The 22,237-nt window shown below is 41.8% G+C and overlaps 1 protein-coding gene across 1 annotated transcript; it reads right to left on the bottom strand.

The window, feature by feature from the left end:
* Nucleotides 1-12,562: 12,562 nt before the first annotated feature.
* On the bottom strand, nt 12,563-20,535 carry LOC117719893 (pregnancy-specific glycoprotein 22-like). Its single transcript, XM_034518298.1, has 5 exons — nt 20,472-20,535; nt 18,991-19,338; nt 15,611-15,970; nt 13,944-14,303; nt 12,563-12,837 (listed from the first exon to the last, which is right to left on the bottom strand). The coding sequence occupies exons 1-5, from the start codon at nt 20,533-20,535 to the stop codon at nt 12,563-12,565; spliced, it is 1,407 nt and encodes a 468-aa protein (XP_034374189.1).
* Between the last annotated feature and the right edge of the window lie 1,702 nt (nt 20,536-22,237).

The raw sequence follows: 22,237 nt of genomic DNA, 5'->3' as shown, positions 1-22,237 counted from the left end.
AAATTGGAATTCCTTATAACCCAATGGGACAAGAAATTATTGAACGTGCACATTGTACTTTTTAAAATTGACTTGTTAAAACTAGAAAGGGAGAATTATACCCCCCAAGGTCACCAAAAACACACCTTGCTTTTGTTTTGTTTTAAACTTTTTGCAAACTGATACTAAAGATCAGTCTGCAGTGGATCGCCACTGGCATCCAGTCACTTCCAGCTCATTTGCCAGCATCATGTGAAGAGACCCCTTAACTAATACTTGGAATAGGCCCAACCCTGTTTTAATTTGGGGCCGTGGCTCAGTCTGTATTTTTTCAGAAAAAGAGAATGGAGCCCAATGGCTACCTGAAAGATTGGTTCATCAAGTTGACACAGAACTTGAGCCTAATAATTATGATTCTAATGTTGAAGATGGCTCAAAATCAGCCAGCTGATTTAACTTGATTTAACAGTCTCCACTCTTATTAGAGAGTAAATATTTGTTATTAAGCCACCCACCTGGTGGCCAGACTTGTGTCTGATCCCTGCTAATTAGCAGTTGAATTAGATACTGGAATACTTCCACTTTCAATCCTTGCTCGGATAATCTTGTTGCTTTTAATCTTTGAACCTTGTATTTTAAGCAGGTTGATTACCCTCACACAAGATCGCTTTCATCAAGCTCAGCCATTTCATCCTTGCAGTTACACGTTGCTGTGAAGAATTGTGGCTAGCACACACTCACAGGTCCTTTGGTCTGAATGTGGTCTTGGTCTAAAGAGTGTGCCAATCATGGATGGTTAGTTAATGACAGGTAAGAGTGTTTTGAACTCCTATAAACCTAAGGCAGAGACATACATCAATATGCTATGTATGTTTTCCTCCATGACGGGTAATATAGGAGTAACATAAATACTGACCTAAGCCAGGGATGGTGGCCCAGCCAATAGAGACCCTAGATAGAATGAAATATTGTGCCCTGTCCAGATATTGACACTGCCACCTTAAAAAATTAAGGGGGAAACTGTGCCCTTCCCCCAGCCTGCCAGCCTACCAGCCTGAGCAGGCCCAAACACTGTTTACCACAAGAGACCAAATAACAATAGGACCTGGGAAGCATGCTGGCCTTGGAGACCTGCAGTCTGCCAAAGGAGCTGAGTTGAATAGATTGCCTGCTGAGCTTGCTTGAAACACCTCCAGCCCATGATTAAGGATGCATACCCCTCACCCATGCTGTTGGGCTAAAGTACTAAAGAAGACTCTTCTTGAGGGGTGGGGTTTTCCCCTTTTTATTTGATGGTCAAACAATAAACCTTGAGCCTTGATCAGAGAACTTTATCCTGGCTTCATCTCTTCCTGCTCTCCTGTCCCTTCTTCCATCCTCAGCCTCACTTACAGGTGAATCCGGTTCGACTGTGGCTGCTGGCAGCTATAGTTTTTCGCGACAGTGTTTATTGGGTTCAACAAGTGACAAGGTGCTTTTCTATTGAAATTACAGCTAGAAAAAGCACGTAAATTTTGTTTAGATATGTAGATATATAAGATATGTAACCACTTCATTTTTTTTCTGACTGGTTTTAAAAGTATAAATATGTTCTGCATGTCTTAGTTATAGATTATTGTCCTATAAGGTATTGGATATGATTAAAAATTTGCAACTTTGGTGACAGAAAGTTGGCTTAAAACTGGTAACTCAGGGTTGGAGTTATTCAGAAACCAGATGTATAAAGATGGGATTTAAAACAATGTATCTTTAATGAGATATTAAAAGCTGCACTATCATGCATTCATATATTAAGAACTGACAGCCAAACATTGTAACATGAAAGTAATGCACTTGGTGTTGATTTTAGAGAAAAATGAATTGTTTACATTGTTAAAAATTGGTTTTGTTTCACAAAATTATAGTTATACTCTAATTACAAAAAGAAACTTAAAAATATGTTCCATTGGCTGCAGCTGGCAGTTCAATCATGAGCTCAAAATTTTTGACTCAAGCATGTTTATGGTTGAGAAGAGAATCAAGCAGATGAAGATGACTGCAAGAGTAATAAAAGTGTTAAAAACAGTGGTGGCACAGTACAGGCCTGCAGGAAGGATCATCTTTGGGCCAGGCCTCAGGAAATAGGCCCAGATTAAGAACATTTACATTTGAGTTAAGACAATGTAGAGTGGGCTCAGCAGAAGCTTGTGTGACATTCCTTTTGTCTTGGTTATCCTGACCAGCCCCTAAAAAGGTATTTTCCAGAACTTGTTTAATACCTTGCTTGTTCCTGGGGGAGGAAAGATCAGCCTCAGACCCAAAGACATTCACAACAGAGAGCTTATGGGCCAGGAGTTACAGATAATGATTATGCTGGAGAAATTAAAATTATGCCTGCTTCCCTCCATGGCATTATAGCTGTGCCGACTAACAAAAGAATTGCTCTATGAGTAAAAGAGGACAAGATTGGCCTTCAAATTGGCCTTTATCTGATACTCTCACTCAGCTACAAGGGATTGGTTATTCCATTAATCCAAAACAAAGTTCAAATTTAAGATTTATGAAATTTGTGGGGCATTACAGCCTGACTTGCCTACTCCAGCTGCCATTTCAGGAAATGCATATTGAATTATTATAGATTTAGAAGATAGTTTGTAATACCATTCCTTTACATCCTGGTGAAGGTAGGAGGTTTGCATTCAGTGAGTATGTTTGTGAAGACCCCCATACTCGGGAGACCCTTCCTCAAGTCTCAGGAAATCACAACCACCCAAGAATCACAAGAAACCATACCTGGATGCAATCAGCAGAGGTTTATTAGGGAAGAGAGCTGGCAGTCAGCAGTCTGACTACATACTCAAGCAGGAGTAGAGTTAGATCCCACCTGCCAGTCTGAGGAGGGTTTTAAAGAGAAAAACCACAAACCAGGGGAGTGGGAAGGGGGTGAGGGGTTGCCAAGGATACATAACATAAGAATAGAGAAACATTCCAGAGAAACCCACCCTGAGAGGTTAATAGCCATGGAAATTACTCAGTACAATCATTTTTCTCAAAAATGTGGTTTTACCATATCACTGCCCTACCCTGTCAACTATCTACTAACTATTTCAGATACGTTATATAAAAAATTGTTGTTGCCTTAATACAAGAAATTAAAAGTTTGAATCTTTCAGTGTACATTATTCATTGTATGATATTTCATTAGCTGATCTCTTTGAAGGAGTTTTTCTGCAAGTCTTTGCTCTCATACAATGAGCTTTAAATTTTTGGGGAGTACTTGTGGCTCCAGAAAAGATTCAAAGGCAATATCTTTTCAATATTTGGGACCTCAGTTATATCCTAAGCAGATTGTGGCTTAGAAAACTCCAATAAGAAAAGATAGTTGAGGCTAGAGAGATGGCTCAGCTGTTAAAGGATAAACTCACAACCAAAAATATGAAAGTTCAATTTTCAGCAACCTCATGGTGGCTCACAACTATCTGTAGTGGGATCTAATGCCCTATTCTGGCTTACAGGTGTACATACAAAAAATGGTTTACTTTTAATAATTTTCAAAAGTTGTTAGGAGATATTAATTAGCTAAGACCTCACCTTAAGCTCACCACAAGAGGATTTAAGCCTCTGATATTCTCAGGGGGGATGCAAATCCTAATTCCCCTAGACAATTAACTGATAAAGGAGGAATAATTTTGATGAAAGTAGAGGAAGCTGTTAGTTATCAACAGATACATTATATAGACTATGATCAATTTTTGCTGTCTGTATTATTGTTAATCATGTGCTCACAGCAGTCCTTTGGCAAAAGGGACCATTAATGTGGATTCATCTTTCTTTATCTCCAAAGAAAGTTTTAACACCCTGTTCTGAAGCTGTTGCTGTGTTGATACAAAATTGTAAGATATATTTGGCACATTGCATGTCAAACATTTTAGACAAATTTGATAATCATTATCCGAAAGACAAGTTGTTGCAGTTTTCTTCTATTCATGCTTTAGTATTTCCTGTAAATTTATTCATGAAACCCATAGAAAATGTGTTTAATGTATTTACTGACAACTCATCTAATGGGAAGGCAGTATATGTAACTGGATCACATGTTTATTCTCTGGAGTTTCCCCCCTGCTTCAGCACAAAAAATTGAATTATGTGGTGTAGCCACTGTTTGAAATGCTGAAAAATTAAGCTTTCAATTTGTACACTTATAGCCAGTATATACCTCATGGTTTATAATTGCTTGAAATTGTTCCTTTTTAGATATTGCTAATTCTCAAATTTTACAGTTATTTATACAAATACAGCTTAATTTAAAAAAAAAAAAACATGTATTGTTCCTTAACTTTAAGCGCTCATATTGGATTGCCTGGTGGACCCCAGAGCAAAGCCACAGCAGATTTGTATAGCAGGCAGATTATAGGCCTTAAAAGAACAATTGGCCATACAATATTATTCTTTACATCATCAAAGAATCAATAGCTTGAGACAATAATTTGGTATTTCTAGGGAGTGTGCAAGTCAAATTGCAAAAACTTGTTCTCAGTGTCCTCAATTTCTTCATAATGGTGTTAATCCTTGAGGACTTATACCTAAGCAATTATGGCAAATGGATGTTACTCATTTTTTATTTTGGAAAATTAAAATATGTACATGTTACTTGACACCTTTTTAGGCTTTCTAGTTGCAAATGCTTTAACAAGAGAAGCAACTAAAAATGTAATTAGTTATTGCCTACATTTTTTTCTATGCTTGGTATTCCATATTAGATTAAGATAGATAATGGAACTGGCTAATGAAGAATGAAAAATTATAAAAATCATTTTTATAGAATATATATATATATATATATATATATATATATATATATATGCCTTTTAAGTTCTTTTAGGGACATGGAAAATTTTCTCTGAAACAAGCCAGGCTAGTTTCAGGAACTGGCTGTAAGGAGTGAAAGTCATTCAGGTGGTAAAAACACAATGACAGGGCTGTGGCTTTACAGCTGGAGCTAGTGAGAATACAAGGTAGGGCAGTGACTTGGTGAAACCACATTTTTGAGAAAATGATTGTACTGGGTAATTTCCATGGCCATTAACCTTTTAGGGTGGGTTTCTTTGGAATGTATCACTATTCTTATGTTATGTATCCTTGGCAACTCCTCACCCCCTCCCCACTCCCCTGGTTTGTGGTTTTGCTCTTTAAAAGACCCCATACCCATCACTCAGTGCCAAACCTTGCTTGCTCTTGTGAGAGAGCTTGCAGTTTGACCGCCGGCCTATTTTCCTAATAAAGCCTCTGCCATTTGCATCCAGGTACGGTGTCTTGCAAGAGTTCTTGGGTGGCCTCGATTTCCCAAGACTTGAGTAAGGGTCTCCCTAATTTGGGGGTCTTCACTATTACAGTTAGGCATTTGAAATGTTTTGTTGACAATTTAATATTACCCATATTACTGAGATTCCTTATAATCCTCAAGGACAAGATATTATGAAACAGATATTATTGAACTTAAAAACAATATCTTCATAACTCTCTGAGTGTGAGAGAAGCAGTTACTGGTGCTTCTTCCCTGGTTTTACAAGAATCTCTTAAAAATGGCTTTTAAAAACTAAAGAGGCAGAGTTATACCCTCCAAGGTCACAAAAAGCACACCTTACTTTTGTCTTATTTGTTTTAAATTTTTTGCAAACTGTTGCTAAAGGTCAGTCTGTAGCAGATTGCCACTGGCATCAAGTACCTTCCAGTTCATTTGCCAGGGTCAAATGGAGAGAACCCCTAACTAATTCATGGAATGGTCCCAACCCTGTTTTAATTTGGGGCTGGGGTTCTGTGTTTTTTCACAAAAAGAAAATGGAGCCCCATGGCTGCCTGAAAAATTGGTTCATCAAGTGGACACAGATCTTGAGCTTAATGATTATGATACTAATGATGAAGATGGGTCAAAATCCCTATCAGCCAGCTGAGTTAACCTGACATATAGTCTCCACTCTTACTGGAGAGTAAGTGTTTTTTATCAATACTCAAGGCCACCCTCTATATATCTGGTGGCCAGACTTTGTGTCTGATCCCTGCCAATTAGCAACTGAGGAGGAGGGTGACCCTATAGAAAGACCAGCAGTCTCAACTAACCTGGACCCTCAAGATATCTCAGATACTGAGCTACCAACTAGGCAGCATACACCAGCTGATATGAGTGCCCAATACAAATACAGCAGAGGACTGCCAGGTCTGAACTCAGTCAGAGAAAATGCATCTAATCCTCAAGAGACTTGGGGCCCCAGAGAGTGAAAAGGTCTAGTGGGGTGGGGTGGGGGATGGGAACATCCTCTTGGAGACAGTGGTGAGGTGAGGAGGTGTAAAATGTGGAACAGTCAGAGGGTGGACCAGGAGGGTGATAAAGTCTGAACTGCAAAAAAAAGATTAAAGAATAAAATTTTACTCTCAGATAAAAAGAGAATGTGAATAGATCCACATCTTTATCTCTGCATAAAACTCCAGTCAAAATGGATCAAAGACCTCAACATAAAACAGATACACTGGACCTGTTAGAAGAGAAACTGGGGAATAACCTTGTACATCTTGTCACAGGACATGACTTTCTAAACAGAACAGCAACATGGCAGGCACTAAGATCAACAATTAATTAATAGGACCTCAGGAAACTGAGAAGCTTCTACAAGAAAAAGAGACACCATGACTCAGACAAAATTAATAACTAAAGATTGGGGAAAGATTTTTACCAACTCTACATCTGATAGAGGACTAGTAGTGTGTGTGTGTGTGTGTGTGTGTGTGTGTGTGTGTGTGTACTCTAATATATATTAGAGAAACTAGATATAAAAAACAAATAATCTAATCAATAAATGGGGTATAGATGTATACAGAGAATTCTCAATAGAGAAAAGTCAAATGTCTGGGAAACAGAGTCAAAGCTAGTTTGAGATACCATCATACACCTGTCAGAGTAGCTAAGTTCAATAATGCTGGCAAGAATGCAGTGCAAGGGAGAACTTTTCTATTACTGGTAGGAGTACAGAATTAACAGCAACTACGGAAATCAGTATGGCAGTTTTTCAGTAAATTGGGAATCAATCTATCTTGAGATCCAGCTATACCACTTTTGGGCATATACCCAAAGGACTTTTCATTCTACCAAAAGATGTTTGTTTAATCACTGTCATTGTGTCTTGATTCATGATACTCAGAAACTAGAAATAATACAGATATTCCTCAACAGAGGAATGGTTGAAGAAAATGTGGTACATTTACACAGTAGAGTATTGCTCAGTGTTGATTTTAAAATAGCATCATTAAATTTACAGGCAAACACATGGAACTAGAAAAATCATCCTAAGTGAAGTAAACATGACACAGAAAGATAAATGGGGTATATATTAGCTTATATGTGGATATTACTGATTAAGTAAATAATAACCAAGCTACAAGTAACAGAACCATAGAGAATAAAAAAGGAGGAATGGTGTAAGGGAACACATGGATACCCTGGGAGGAGGAAATAGAATACTTTTACAGGCAGAGTGATAGGTGGGTGGGGATGAGAATGGGAAGATTGGGTAGGGAAGAGGAGATAGAATTGAAAAAGATAATACAGGAAGAGAAACAGTTGAAGGATATTTGACAGATATGTAAACCTAGTGCAATAGAAACTTCCTAAAATACATGATTGTGATCCTAATAAGATCTCCTAACAATGATAGATAAGGAGTCTCAAACTACCATCTCTTGTCTTCAAATAACATTTCTAGTTATGGGACTAGATGGTATCCATTGTGTTGTAGGTCGAGTGAGTCCCATAGGAATACACAAACAACCCACAACATTGCTACAACAAAGGGTTGCTTTCCACAAATAGATAGTGGGACCCTATTGCCAACTAGTTGCCTATTGACAACACATATACAACTCTTTGAACATGGAGACGCCATCCTGACAGGTATGTGGAGGTTTCACCTGTAAGTTTTAGTTTTTGGTACTCTTACAACTACAGAAATGGAAATATGTACACCAACACAGCCACAAAAATCTTTGACCTATGATCTCTCCTGCCTACAAAATACACTAGGGCAATGGTGGCATGGAACTTGTGGAAGTAACCAGCCAATGCCTGTTTTGACTTAAGACCCACTCCATAAGAAAGAACCTATACCCAACACTGCTTGAGTAACCAGGAACCAGAGACTAGAAAGACCTAGGGTAAACCAACTACAACTGATGATTAGATAGATGATAGATAGATAGATAGATAGATAGATAGATAGATAGATAGATAGAAACAATAATGTGATTTCTAATGATATTCTACTCATAGACAATAGACACTCATAGATCATTTCCTAATCCAGTCATCATCAAAGTGGCTTTCTAGGCAGCAGATGGGAACAGAACAGATGGAAAGACCCACAGCCAGACATTATGCAGAGAGACAAATTAATGGGATGTATCCATCAAATCTGTCTCTTCAGAGCTCAGGGAACCCTTTGGAAGAAGAGGCAGAATGTAAGAGCCAGAGCGAATAGATGACACCAGAACCCAGCCCAATGAATCAACTAAGGAAGTCACATATCAAGATCAAAAAGATTGAATCAGCATGTACAGAGCCTATTGTACTATCAGCCTAGCATTGTTGTAAGAATTCTGACTGTGATAAAAATGAGTCTCTGACTTTTGTGTCTGCTCTTGGGACTCTTTTTCTCCTGTTGGGATGCAGTGTCCAACTTGAATCTGATAGTTTTTCCATCATCTTATTGTATTTTATTTTGTAAAGTTTTGTTACTATCTTTTAGAGGCCTATTTTTCACTAAAGACAGACATAAAGAAAGTGGATACCCAGGGAAGGGGCTGTGGGGAGGAACTAGGTGGAGTTGAAGGAAGGTAAACTATAAACAGTGTAGGATATACTGTATGAGGAAAGAATTTATTTTCAGAGGCCAGCCTGCCACGGGGTGCACTGTAGACACCAAGAAGCCCACCCACAGCCATCCACATGGTACAAGTGTGGGGAAAACACTCAGAGGCTCTCCTGCTGTTTTACTGGCTTGCAGCAGGAGTCCCTTCGATATGCAACTCTGTGACAGAAAGATGAACAAGAATGAGAAGCAGAATATTATGAGCTTTATGAAGAGACTTGGAACTAGAAATATGAGAGGGATGTGGTTTGGCTAGCCTGCCACTTGAGTCCATGATGAATTCACAGATATTGATGCCACTGAGGGCCATGTCTTGGTCCATAGACATAGAGCACCAAGGGTCTGTGTTGGTGTATGCAGCTCATGTTACCACTAAGAACTTGTGGATGTCTCCAGTCTGGTTGCTGTCTTGAACCATGTTAATGTCCAAGGACTATGCAGAGCTGGCTCCAGCCCTCAGTGGTGACAGCACTGGGGAAAGTTGGCCCTCGTGGCAGGGATGCAGGTAAGCTAGCCCTGAGGACTTAAGCACTAGAGAGCTGGCCCTGCCACTCATCTACCATGCACATAGGCCTTGAACAAGATCAATGACTCATTGCAATGCATATTTCTAAGTAACAATGTGTGGACAAAGGGTATACTGTGAGACACTGTCACACACTACAGCTTACACAACAAGAGGTTTATTTTATGTTTCGTTTTTGGATGATGATGATGAGGAGGAGGAGGAGGAGGGGGAGGGGAGGGTGAGGAGAGGAAGAGGAGGAGGGGGAAAGGAGGGGGAGGGGAGGAAGAGGAGGGGGCAGAAGAAGAAGAAGAGGAGGAGGAGGAGGAAGAGGAGGAGGAGGAGGATGGAAGGGCAGATATTAGGAGACAGAAATGTGAGTGGGATTTGGGTACATGATGTGTAACTCACAAAAAATTAGCAAAATGTGCCAGGCAGTGGTGGCACACGCCTTTAATCCCAGCACTTGGGAGGCAGAGACAAGCAGATTTCTGAGTTTGAGGCCAGCCTTGTCTACCAGAGTGAGTTCCAGGACAGCTAGGGCTACACAGAGAAACCCTGTCTCAAAAAAAGTTTTTTAAAATAAAAAAAAATCTATTTTTAATAAAAAGGTTGTTCTTCAAAGTGATAATGGAGTTATCTAATCTAATCTTTAATTAGATTAACTTTGTTTGTAAAAAATTGACACTAACACTAAAGGTGAAAATTGAAACCTAGCTGTCCACTTTTCAGGATACTAAAATTTCTATGTTCATACTGATAAGCTAAAGATAGAGTGACTACATGCAGGAGTCAAATTCTTAGAAGCTCAGAACCTACAGAGATAGAAGCAAGAGGAGAAACAAACCAGATTCCATGACTGATTCATAAGATTGAATCAATAAAGACATTTGACAAATGTAAACATCTTTTAATGATAAAAACAGCCAAACTAGGGATAGAAGACTGCCAGTGCAGTGTGGGTCCATATGAATACCCAGAACAACTCAGTACTCAGTGGGGACATCGGACAGCTTTCCAAACTCTAAGACCCTAACACAAGGAAGCTTCTGTGGTCACTTCTACTTAGTATTCTCTTAGACATACTAGACAAAACAATTAGGCAACACAAAGAAATCAAAGGTGTCCAATTAGTAGGCTATAAAATATATCTGCACACAACATGAAGTTATCTTTAGAAAATCCTAAAGAGTCTATAGAACTTTCTGGGAATGAAGAACAAACACAACCTTCTGAGCTCTACTTCTGTGAACTAATATTGCCTGCAATCAGATGTCCTGTTTTGTCAAATGCATATCGAGGCCAAGTAACAAGGAGACTCAAGGGGTGACACATGGATCTGCCCAGGAAGGGAAGTAGAATAGATTGTGTGGATGGATTGGAACAAGGGGGGATCAGGCAAGGAGCAGGAGGGACAGAGGGAGGGATAAAGAAAATGCTGGAAGAGAGGATTGGAATGGGGAGGGATTTCAGGAGCAATGTAGAAACCCAGTGCAGTGGAAACTCCCAAAAACTTTGAAAATGACCCTAAAGAAGATGATTAGTAATGAGGGATATGGAGCATGAACTTGCCATCTCCTGTATCCAGGGAAGATTTCTTGCAGTGGGACTGAGACACCAAGCCAAACAGACACAAAACCTTTGACCCACAATCTGTCCTGTCTGCAAAATGTGCTGGGGTAATGATAACACACTTGTGGGAGTGGCCAAGTGACGATTGGTCCAACTTGAAGCCAATACCATGAGAGGGAGCCAATGTCTGACACAGCCTAGACAGCTAGGAATCAGAGACTGAACAGCCCAAAGATTTAGGGAATAAACAAACTAGAATAGAAAAATTAATGAAATGATTATTAATGTTATCCTTTAATAGTCATAGATCGCTCTCCAGCCTAATGGTCATCAGAGAGGCATCATCCATCAACTATGGGAACAGATGCAGGCACACAGCTAAACCCTTGATAGGGCATGGGAACACCACAGAAGAGGAGAGGGAAGAGGAGAAGGAGGAGGAGGTGGAGGAGGAGGTGGAGGAGGAGGAGGAGGAGGAGGAGGAGGAGGAGGAGGAGGAGGAGGAGGAGGAGGAGGAAGAGGAGGAGGAGAAGGAGTTGCTGGAACCAGAGTGTTCAAGGACACCAGAAAAGCATTGCCCACAGAAACAACTAAACAGGGTTTACAGGGGCTAACAGAGACTGAATCAATAATCATAGAGTCTGTATGATTTGGAGCTAGGTACTCTGTGTGTATGTTATAGTTATGCAGCTAGGTGTTCTTGTGACAGAACAAGAGAGCCAATGGTAGTGGGGAATGTCCTTGATTCTTTTTCTTGTTTGGGGACCCCCTTCCTCCTTTCAGGTTGCCTCACCCAGCCCTGATATGAGGCTCTGTGACTAATGGTACTGTAACTTGTTATGCTTTGCTTGGTTGATATCCATGAGAAGCTTGTTCTTTTTTTGAAGGGAAATGAAAAATGAATGAATCTGAGGGAAAGGTATGTGGTGAAGGATGGGAGGGAGGGAAAATGGAGGTAGAAATGTAATGGATAAAAGAACAAAAAAAGAAAGAAACATATTAACAGAAAAAAGAATCATACAAAGTCCCACTGTGAATTCAACTCTCAGAATAGAGACCATAGAATTAAAATTTACACCATGGATTTTATATCTGTGAATCAAACAAGCTGAGGCTCAAAGCTATTTAGAAACCAGTTATGTCCACAGTTAGACATTGTATTTCCTTCCTCTGTCACTCTCCATTGCTTCACATAGATGACTGGTCGCTAGGCACCATTAATGTAAGCTGAATTAGTTAAACATGGAATGTATTATAGCATATAAAGAATGCATTTATCACAGCAGACTTGAAGTATCAAAGGTTTGAGAGATCCCAAAATACTGTCTTATGGATTCTGAGGGTTGGCTATATATTTGATCCACAGCCTAAGCTGCTAATGCCTTTGTGATCCTGTTTGCTGTATTAATGTCTGTGCTTTGTTTTGGAGACAGTCTCACTTTAAATCTCACCTTGTTCTTATACACATGTGTATTCTAGGATCACAGGCATGTCTCACCATGCTGATCACACTTGAGTAGTAACTGATCATTTTCACCACATAACTTTGCTCCATGTTTTATCCCATCAATAAAGAAATGGGGTGTAGGATAAAGGAGGGGTCACTTATTCATCATGGCCACCAGACTGGGTGACTGGCCTTTGCATCACCGGCTCGGTTGGTGACCACACACTGGTACTCTCCAGCATCTTCACTTCTGACATCATCTATTCGGAGTCCACACTTTGTTGAGGACAGTGTCATCCTTTCTGTAGGCTGCAGAGTGTGGCTATTGAAGAACCAAAGGATAGAGATTGCCATGTCAGGTGTAACACAAGTGAAGGTCACAGATCTGTGTGCATTGACTGTGGTGTCAGTGATTTGCACAAAGGGTTGTGTCACAGCCTCTGTAAAAAAAAAAGCAGAAGGGGAGTCTAAATGACAATAGTCCTTCAGAGAGCTCCACCAGCCCCTCTTTAGTGAATACTTTAAAAGCCTCCAAGGAAGAGAAGTTAGAGCTGTGACTATAGGCATATCTTGTGCTTTTGATCAGACACCAATAGTCTATGTGACCCTGATTCACCCACTGTGTTTTGTATGTCTCAGTTTCTATATAACAAAATATGTGATAAATGATCACTGCTGTGTGGGAGAGTTAAGATTAGATGTGAGCAATGGAAGCCTGACCTTGGGATGGAGGAGCTGCCCAAATCATCAGTATCTATCACTATTTAACTGCAAAAAAGAATTGTCTAGGCTGGACTCATGACATGTAGTTGGCTTCTGTCCTGACACCTGTCCACCGAGACTCAGTTGACTATGATGCACAGATGACCTACATGACCCCAGCTATCATGGCGGTACACAGCTAGTCCTCTATGGGAGTTGGACAGTCAGTAAAGCCTTGTTCTTTGTTAGTTCTGAAAGGAAATCAAGGCCAGGCAGTGGTGGCGCATGCCTTTAATCCCAGCACTTGGGAGGCAGAGGCAGGCAGATTTCTGAGTTCGAGGTCAGCCTGGTCTGCAGAGTGAGCTCCAGGAAAGCCAGAACTACACAGAGAAACCCTCTCTCTCAAAAAAGCAAGAAAAACAAAGGAAATCAACACCAAGCATTGATGAAAAACTCCCTGATGTGACCTAGACTCCAGCCAGAGGCAAAATTTTGGAGCCAGGACACCCTGATACTCTCTGTGAGGACCCCATAGCTCCCTCATCCAGTGTCTACCTGACTCCAACAAGGCCTCTCTTAGGGCCATGTGCATAGTGAGAACCCCAAGAGTCTGTACTGAGGCTGACATCCTTATGCTAAGTTATCCCCCACACGTACTTCTCTATGGAGGTAGAGACTGGTGAGGGATTCTGATTGACTGCAGTTTGTCTACTCAATGTGTGTCCTACAGTAAATAGATGCAATGCAGCAGGGGAGAGAGCAGACACAACCCAATCCTGACAGTCTAGTGTATGAAGTAGGATAAGTCATACCCAGCAGCCAGACACCATTGAGAGTCACTTACTGTTTACATAAAACTGCACGTGTGCTCTTTCAACTGTGTAGTTTACATTTAAAGTTTCTAGTGTGTACATTCTTGCATCTTTCTCTACAATGTTCTGGAGCAGCAGGGATCCATTAGCATACACCATCCCTCTTCTGCCATATTCATTCACCCAGGTGGTGATATTCCAGATTACATGGTAGTCTACAATTTTAAAGGCTGGGACCCTGTACATCGAGTTGTACCAGGTAAAGGATATCAGCTCTTCTGGCAGATTATGAACAAGGAGAAGAACACTTGTCCCTTCAGCAGCATATCGGGGCACTGCTTCAATCATGAGTTTGGAAGAGGTGGTAGAGTCACAGCACTGAAAATGGGGGTCTGGAAGGGAAAAGAGAAAAAGCTATCTCATTCATACCACTCTGCTTGGTGAAAAAATGGTGGTCTCTGTCCTGAGCAGATGAATTCTTAACCCAGCCTAGAGACTCAAGTATGGATGTATCTATACCACTTAATGAAAATGAGCAACATGCCCTCCTCCATTCCCTCAGTGCCCCTGAAAGTGTCATTTCCTCTACATAGAGGTGTCTACATGGCTGCTTCTTTGCTGCACTCACTTAGACACTGCACACACTCATGCACACTCAGGTTGGAGATGATGCCTCCCCTGAATTCTACAGGTCCCAGATTTTTTTTTTACTGTCTTTCTTTCTTTCTTTCTTTCTTTCTTTCTTTCTTTCTTTCTTTCTTTCTTTCTTTCTTTCTCTCTCTCTCTCTCTCTCTCTCTCTCTCTCTCTCTCTCTCTCTCTCTCTTTCCTTGTTTTGCATTTGTTTGTTTGTTTTCTTAGTTTTTCTCTCTACCTCCAGGAAAGCCCTGACTTCACCTCCTATGTGTTGTTGCTGCTTTTGCTTTTTTTTTGGAGTTGAATGAGGGTAGGGAGCAACCTGATCTTCAGGCAGGCTCAGATCTTGGGAAACATTGAGATATTAGGATAGCTAGTTTCATGCTAACTTGACACAATGTAGAGTCCTTGTGAAAGACAAGGCCTCTATTGAAAATGTCACCAACACATCAGCCTGTGGGCAGGCCTGTATATTTCTTAATTGGGGATTGATGGGTGGGGCATATCTAGACCACTGCAAGCAGTTCCACTCCTGGCCTCTGGTCCTGAGTCATATAAGAGCAGGTGGTACAAGCCATGAAGAAAAAGCTAGTAATCAGCACTTCTTCATGGTCTGTGCACCAGTTCCTAAATTTTGTTTATGACAATCTCAATTTGGAGCTAATAAATATTGCAGTTTGACCTGAACAGCCAAAATCCATTGTGTCCTAATAGCTTTAAGAGTAATTAAGAATAAAGGACTGGAAATATGCTCTCCTGGGTCACTTTACTCCAGCCTTTGAAAGACGACAGGGTGTGAGCTCCCTCCCTAGTTTAGAGCCCCAAGACTGGGGAGAGCCTGACATCTTAGACTGAGTTACTATCAAGATCTTTCTTGATAAAAGGTGGAGTCAGAAGATGAAGTCTGATCTACAGTCATTTGTCTCTACCATGTTTGTCTAGCACGAAGTGCTCAAACCTGCACATGGGAACACAATGCAGAGAAAAGGGAGGCACAGGCCAGGCATGACAGTCCTGTGCATTTAAGCCCCACCCAGCAATGAATGATCCCAGGAAATCACTTACTGTTAACTTGGATTTCTACATGTGCTTCTTCACTCTTCATATCTGTACCCAGTACTCGTAGGGTGTACAATCCGGCATCGTTCTGAGTGACATTTTTAATCAGCAGGGATCCATCACTGTCCAGTTTCTCTCTACCACTGTATGCAGGACCAAACACAGCTGACTTCCTGCCTATTATGTATCGGCCAATCTCAAAGTGCCTGAACACAGTCATCCCTTTGAACCACAAAAATCCTTGAAGATTCTCTGGGAGATTGTGAACATGTAGAAGAACATGTTGCCCTTCAGTAATGATGGAGGGCATGGATTCAATACTGGGCTGGGCAGAGGTAACAAAGCGCCCGCAGTTCCAAAGGAAGACTAGAAGGGAAGAGAGAGAGCAAATAAATTGGGACCATCAATTTTTTTGTAAGATGAGACACTGTCCTGAGAAGGTATGTTCATTACTCACTCTAATTATGTGTCTCCCCATACAACTCTGTGTCCCTGCACCTGTATTTTTCATGGTTTGTTGCTCTCTTTTCAGGTGTCAACATGCCTTGGCTCACTGCCCTCAGATTCCCTGCTCACACTCAATGTACATTGGCATTGGGGTGAGGCCTCCCCATCTCTTCCCCTACAGACACTGAGATTTACTCTCTGACTTCTTAGTGGTGGTAGTGATGATGGTAGAGTTGTTGTTGTTGTTGGGTCCGTCTTGTAGTTCCAAACAACACCCAGCTTTCTTTACTGATCTATTTTCCTGTCCATTAGGACTGGGCATCATAAGATGTTACCTAGAGGAGATCCTTAGTCCCGTGAAAGCAGGATGCCCCAGTGTGGGGGAATTCAAAGGTGGGGAGGTGGGAGGGGGTGAGTGGTTGGGGGCACATCCTCATAGAAGCAAGAGGAGAGGGAATAAAATAGGGAGTTTCTGGATAGAGGGGAAATGAGGAAAGGGGATAACATCTGAAATGTAAATAAAATATCCAATAAAAAATACGTGTATTTTTAAAATGGCAACATCACATGTACACTAAAATTGTGTAGAAATAAATTTAATTATAGTTTATTTTAAAAATGTTATCTAAAAAAACTTAGATACCTGTGAACAATAAATGAGGAGTGAATGAATGAATGTGCAGGACTTTGTGTGGTCATGGATTTCCTTAAGAAAATTGTAGGTTTGATAAATCATTGCATTTGCTTTGATTTTTACAATTATTTGCAAATTATATTTTGTGTGAGATTGAATACAAGGACTACTTCAGTATGGGTGGGTGCAGGACACAACTTATGTGGAGGTCAGAAGACTTCTGTTCATTGGTCTCAGCTTATCAGAATATGAAGCACATTAATATATTCATTCAATCATGTCACTGATCAACACCACCTTAGTTTCTTAGTTGGGATGTCACAGCTGAGAACAGTCTTACTGTGGCCATGCTGATCAGCATTGGGTAAGAACAATCTCCTCCTACCCCTACTTTTTTATTAATCAAGAGCCTCCTACTGCTGATAAGACTCTGCCCCCCTGTGTCTTCTCCCCTCCAAACCCTGAAACTTCTCTCAGCTCTTTCTGCCTCTCAGGAGACTCCAGAAAGTAGGTGAGTCCTTTCATGTCACCTGTGAGCATGAGCCCTGACAGGTGTTCCCCCTTTGCAGAGGGTACAAAAGATGCTGCCCTGGTCTCTGTGGCCTGATCTATCCTTCTATGGCATGTCTGCTCTAGCACAGCTCCCCAGTTCTCCTGTGCTTCCACTCTGAGCCGAGCCTCCCCTCAGACAGGATCATCTGAGGGTATTTCTCTATAAAAACACTGCTCTGTCCCCTCTAGTCTCAGTGCTGTGTCATGTCCCTCTCTTCTCCTTTTGTTTCAGTTCTCTAGAACACAGAGTGAGCACCAAGGCTGATGGCCATCCCTGTGACCTGAGAAAATAGAAGATGACTCTTGAACTGATCTCTGCTGTATCCTTACCTTGGTCAGTCAGCACCAAAAAGGAAACTCTGCACAGCTGTGTGAGACAGAAACTCAGCTGTGCACCCAGTCTGCCCCATGTTCTCAATGCACTTGAAAAATGGAATTGGACATGTGAGGTTTCAAAGGGACCATGTGAATAATGTGTGGGAAAGGGGACACATCTATTCTCACAGGAATCCCCAGTTAGGGTTATAACCCAGGACAAAGCCTCAGAGTTTGTCAGGCATCTGATACCCTGGGTGTGTAGGTGGACGTGACCTGATTCTTGGGGAGGAAAGGCTGAGCTCTATCATCCCTTGCAAGATTTCAAGAGAATGCTCCAGATCCCTGTACTAGCTGTGTAATGGGTCTGCCCATGAGTTCCCTGGCCTTTCCGAGATGCCTTAGATCTCTGTCTAATGGATTCTCCATAGCTATCCTATATTTCCCAAAGGAAATTCACGAAAACGGTGATGAAACATGATCCCTTGGCAGTGTAGCAGACAAATTAAGCAGGCAGTAAGTCTGAGGTGCTTTATCAGTGATTTCCATGTTGATAGAACTATGGGTGCAACTCAGCTTCTAGGTGAATTCCTGGTTCAGGCAAATGCATTTCTGGGTGTTGATTTGTGTCCTGATACTGCAACTTCTGACCACTAGGATAACTGGAGCCCACATCTGGGCAGCTGTCAATATCAGCTTAGTCTGTTCCCATTTGCCTCTAGTTCCCTGAGCTAGACCTGAAATGACAAAAACTATTCAGAAGGTTCTGTGAATAGTTCTATTCTTCTCCATGGCATCGATGAACTTCATGGAAGTCTCATAAACATGTCATGTCAGTTAAGTACCTAGTTAGGTACCCTAGGTACCTGACCAGTTAGGCTATTCCTGCTGAGTCACTGGAGAAGATGTCCTGTGGACCCAGCCTAATGATGGCTCTCAGGACAATGCACAAGCCTTGTGCAAGACTTTGACTACTAAAAAGTACTGTTACCTGCAAACAGGAAGTCAAGACTCAACCTCTATAAAAATGTTTCTCAAGGTCATTAGGAGTTGAGTCTGGAACAGCAGTCTTGAACTAGGGCTTCCTGGTGCTCATTTCTGTGAAGATCCCATTTTTTTCTCAATCATGACCAACATTGAGTCCCTCAGGGTCTCTCTCAAGGACACATTCCTACTAAGAACTCCAAGAGTCTAGACAAATGGTAATGTCCTTGAGTTATTCAGCATGTATCCACTTGCCTGCAAGATGAAGTCAAATAAAGGATTCTGATCTATTGCCAATTGTTCTCCAACATGTGTGTCAAGCACTAAATGCTCAAGCCACAAAATGAAAACACAACGTAAAGTGGAGGTAGCCACAGGCCAGGCCAGACACTTCTCTGTGTGTCTAGTGGAAAGAAACCCACCCAGCACCCCGAGTTCACAAAGAACCACTTACGGTTCACATGGAGGAATGTGGTTGTTGTTGATACAGCCTTTAAATGTCCATTGAAGGTTCGTAGGGTATAATAATCTCTGTCCTTCTGGGTGATATTGTGGATTATCAGGGATCCATTGCTATACAGTGTCTCTCTATCACTGTGTACATGTATGTTAGAGGCCAATGCATACAGTGCAATTCCTCGTTTCATATTTGTCCTGCCTTTAAACCAAGCAAAGGCTGTAAGATTCTCTGGCAGATTATGAACAAGGAAAAGAACATCTTCCCCTTCAACCACTTGTGGTGGCACTAATTCAATGGTGACTTTGGAAGTGGTAGACAGGTGCCAACAGGTTAAAAGGGAGGCTATAGGGGAAAGAGAGAAAAAAACCATCAATATTGAGCAACTGTCATCAGTACTTGGCATAAGTGTTGGTGAGGGGTGTGTAGACCCTTCTTAATGAAGGTGAGCAACATGACCTCCACTCCCTCAGAGTTTCTCACTGTGTTGTCAACTCTCTACACAATTCTCTGCTACATTGTCTGCCTGAATTTCCATGTAGCATTTCCATATTTGGTAAGAGGATATTTCTCTGACTCCCTCTTCTAAAGGGTCCTCAGTTTTTTACTTTTATTTTCTCTTCCCTTTGTACAACAAATCACCTCCTCACATCATCTTCCAGATCCTCAGATTTCTGGTCCACTATAATCAAGACTCTGTGAGGACAGAGATTAATCTGAGAATTTTGGAAGCTTCCATTCCTGGAAAGTTGCAAATACTAGTAGGAAAAGAAGAGAAAAGAAAAGAAAAGAAAAGAGAAGAGAAGAGAAGAGAAGAGAAGAGAAGAGAAGAGAAGAGAAGAGAAGAAAAGAAAGCAAGGAAGAGTGTCTCCATGGTTTATATACATAGTTCCCAGGTTTGGAGCTAATGACAATAATTAGAGTCAAGTGTAATTTAAGTGATTTTACATTTACTTATGTATGCAAGATGTATATTTCTGAAGGCAGGTATCTCAGGGTGCCCTGTGAAGGTGTATGCTACAAACCTGTGTGGAGGTACATGTCTCAGTGTGAGCATGTGCAGGTGCATGCCACAGCACATGTGTGGAGGTCAAAGAGCCGACAGGATTTTGTTCTCTGCCATGTGAGAGCTAAGGATTGGATTGAGCTTGCATATCTCCAAACACTGAGCCATAATGCCCCAAACCCCTGTTTGATTTCTATTTGGAGAATCATGATTGGGAACATCAATGTTTAGAACATTGGCAAGCAGTGTAATTGGCTATGAATATGGAAACTTTGAGGCTCTTCTCCTATTCTCAGCACCTCCTGTCTGCTGAGAGCTTCTGCCTGCTGAACTTCTGTCCCTCACTGTAGCTTCTATGTCATGAAGCCAAACAGAAACCTCAAGTTCCATCTCAGAATCCTGTCCTCCTTAGGAAATTCCAGCACACATCTGTGTTCCTCTCTACCCCCACAGTCAGATTGGGCACTCTTACCTGTGAGCAGAAGCCCCTGCCAGGGGTTACACCTCTGGCAGAGAAGCACAGAAGTCACCCCCATCTTTCTTCTCACTGTGACAATCTGCCTATGAGAAGGAGAGCTTCACCTCCAATAGAGGCTGATGCCTTCCTCCTTCTGAACTGAGTCTCCACAGGCAGAAGCACTTACAGAATATAATGTGCTGTGTGTGGTGGGGTTTGTGTCCAAGGCACTGCTCTGTCTCCTCCACTTTGAGTCCTGCCCCACATGCCTCTCAAGTTTTCTTTATGTTTCTCCTCCAAGGAACACCTTGAGCAACAAGGCTGATAAGCATAGACATGCCCTCAGAGAACAATGGCTCATCCCAGGACTGACATCTGCTGAGTCCTGACCTTTGGGTCTTTCAGCACCAAAGAAGGAGCCTCCATCCTGCCTATGTGTCCCTCTTACACAGACACAGCTGGTCACCCAGTCTACCCTGTGTCCTCAGTGCTCTGGGAAGGTGGGATTTCCCATCAGGAAGGTGACAGAGATACCTGTGAGGGCTCGAAAGGGACCAGCTGAGTAATGATTAAGGATGAAGATCAATTCTTTATCACTAATGTCAAGTTCCTGATTGAGGAGAGAGATACAGGGGCAGTTGTATGAGGAGTGTCATGGCCTCAGTATTGGGAAGAGGTCACCTCTATGTCTTGGAAATGACTGTGGGCTCTTTTTTCTATGGAATGAGACCTTCTAGCATTATGTGTTAACTGATTTGTATTTTATGTGAGGCTACGTCCTCTCTGGTCTTCCTGGGAGCCTTTGTTCTTTGTCTGAGTGATTCCCCAGTAGCAATTTTATCTTTCCCTATGAGACATGCCAGTAGAAAGAGCACTTTCAGGTTCCCCAGATAGAAAGTACTCTCAGACATAAGAAGCAGCCAATAGATCAGGGCAAAATCTAGGGAGGAAGCTCCATATTAGTAGGGCCAGGAATAGAAACAAGTCTCATAGGCAAGATCATGGCTCAGAGAAACAGTTTTCTGAGTGTTGAGTGACTTTATATCATCCCACAGAGATCTCCAGCAGAACTGCAGTCTCAAGTATAGGGATACATTAGGGGTGGTCAAGAGATCAAATGTGACCATCCCTGATTTCTTCAGCACAGGTGGGATGCAGGGCCTGTCACCCTGCTCAATGTGCTCTCCAGAACTCCTGTTTCCATCTAGTGTAGGGTGGGTCTAGACAGGGTTCCAGATTCTTCCTGGGAAGTCCTGGACTAAAATTGGAAGAAGCATGTGTTGAGAGGAGGGGTATTCTCTAGAGGAGCCTTGTGCTCAGAATTTTTTTCTTTTTTTATTGGATATTATATTTACATTTCAGATTTTATCCCCTTACCCCATTCACCCCACCACCCAGGAACCCCCTATCCCAACCCCCTCCTTCTACTTCTATGAGGATGTACCCCCACGTACCCCCCACTCCCACCTCCCCACCCTCGAATTTCCCCCCACTTGGTGTTCAGCCTTTATGGGGCCAAGGATCTCCTCTCCCACCTATGCCTGACAAGGCCATCCTCCCCTACATATACAGATGGAGTCATGGGTCCCTCCCTATGTGCTCTCAGGCTAGTGTTTAGAGCCTGGGGAGCTCTGGTTGGTTGGTATTGTTGCTCACCTCATGAAGTCACAAACCCTTTCAGCTCCTTCAGTCTTCTCTCTAACATCCCCATTTGGAAAACCTTGATCAGATCAGTGATTAGCTGTGGTGCTCAGAAATTTTAATACAAATATCCTGAGACA

This window comes from Arvicanthis niloticus, chromosome 1 (assembly GCF_011762505.2).
Source record: "Arvicanthis niloticus isolate mArvNil1 chromosome 1, mArvNil1.pat.X, whole genome shotgun sequence".
Lineage (NCBI taxonomy): Eukaryota > Metazoa > Chordata > Mammalia > Rodentia > Muridae > Arvicanthis > Arvicanthis niloticus.
Note: the sequence above shows the minus strand (reverse complement) of the source record. Positions and strands in the feature narration are given on the sequence as shown.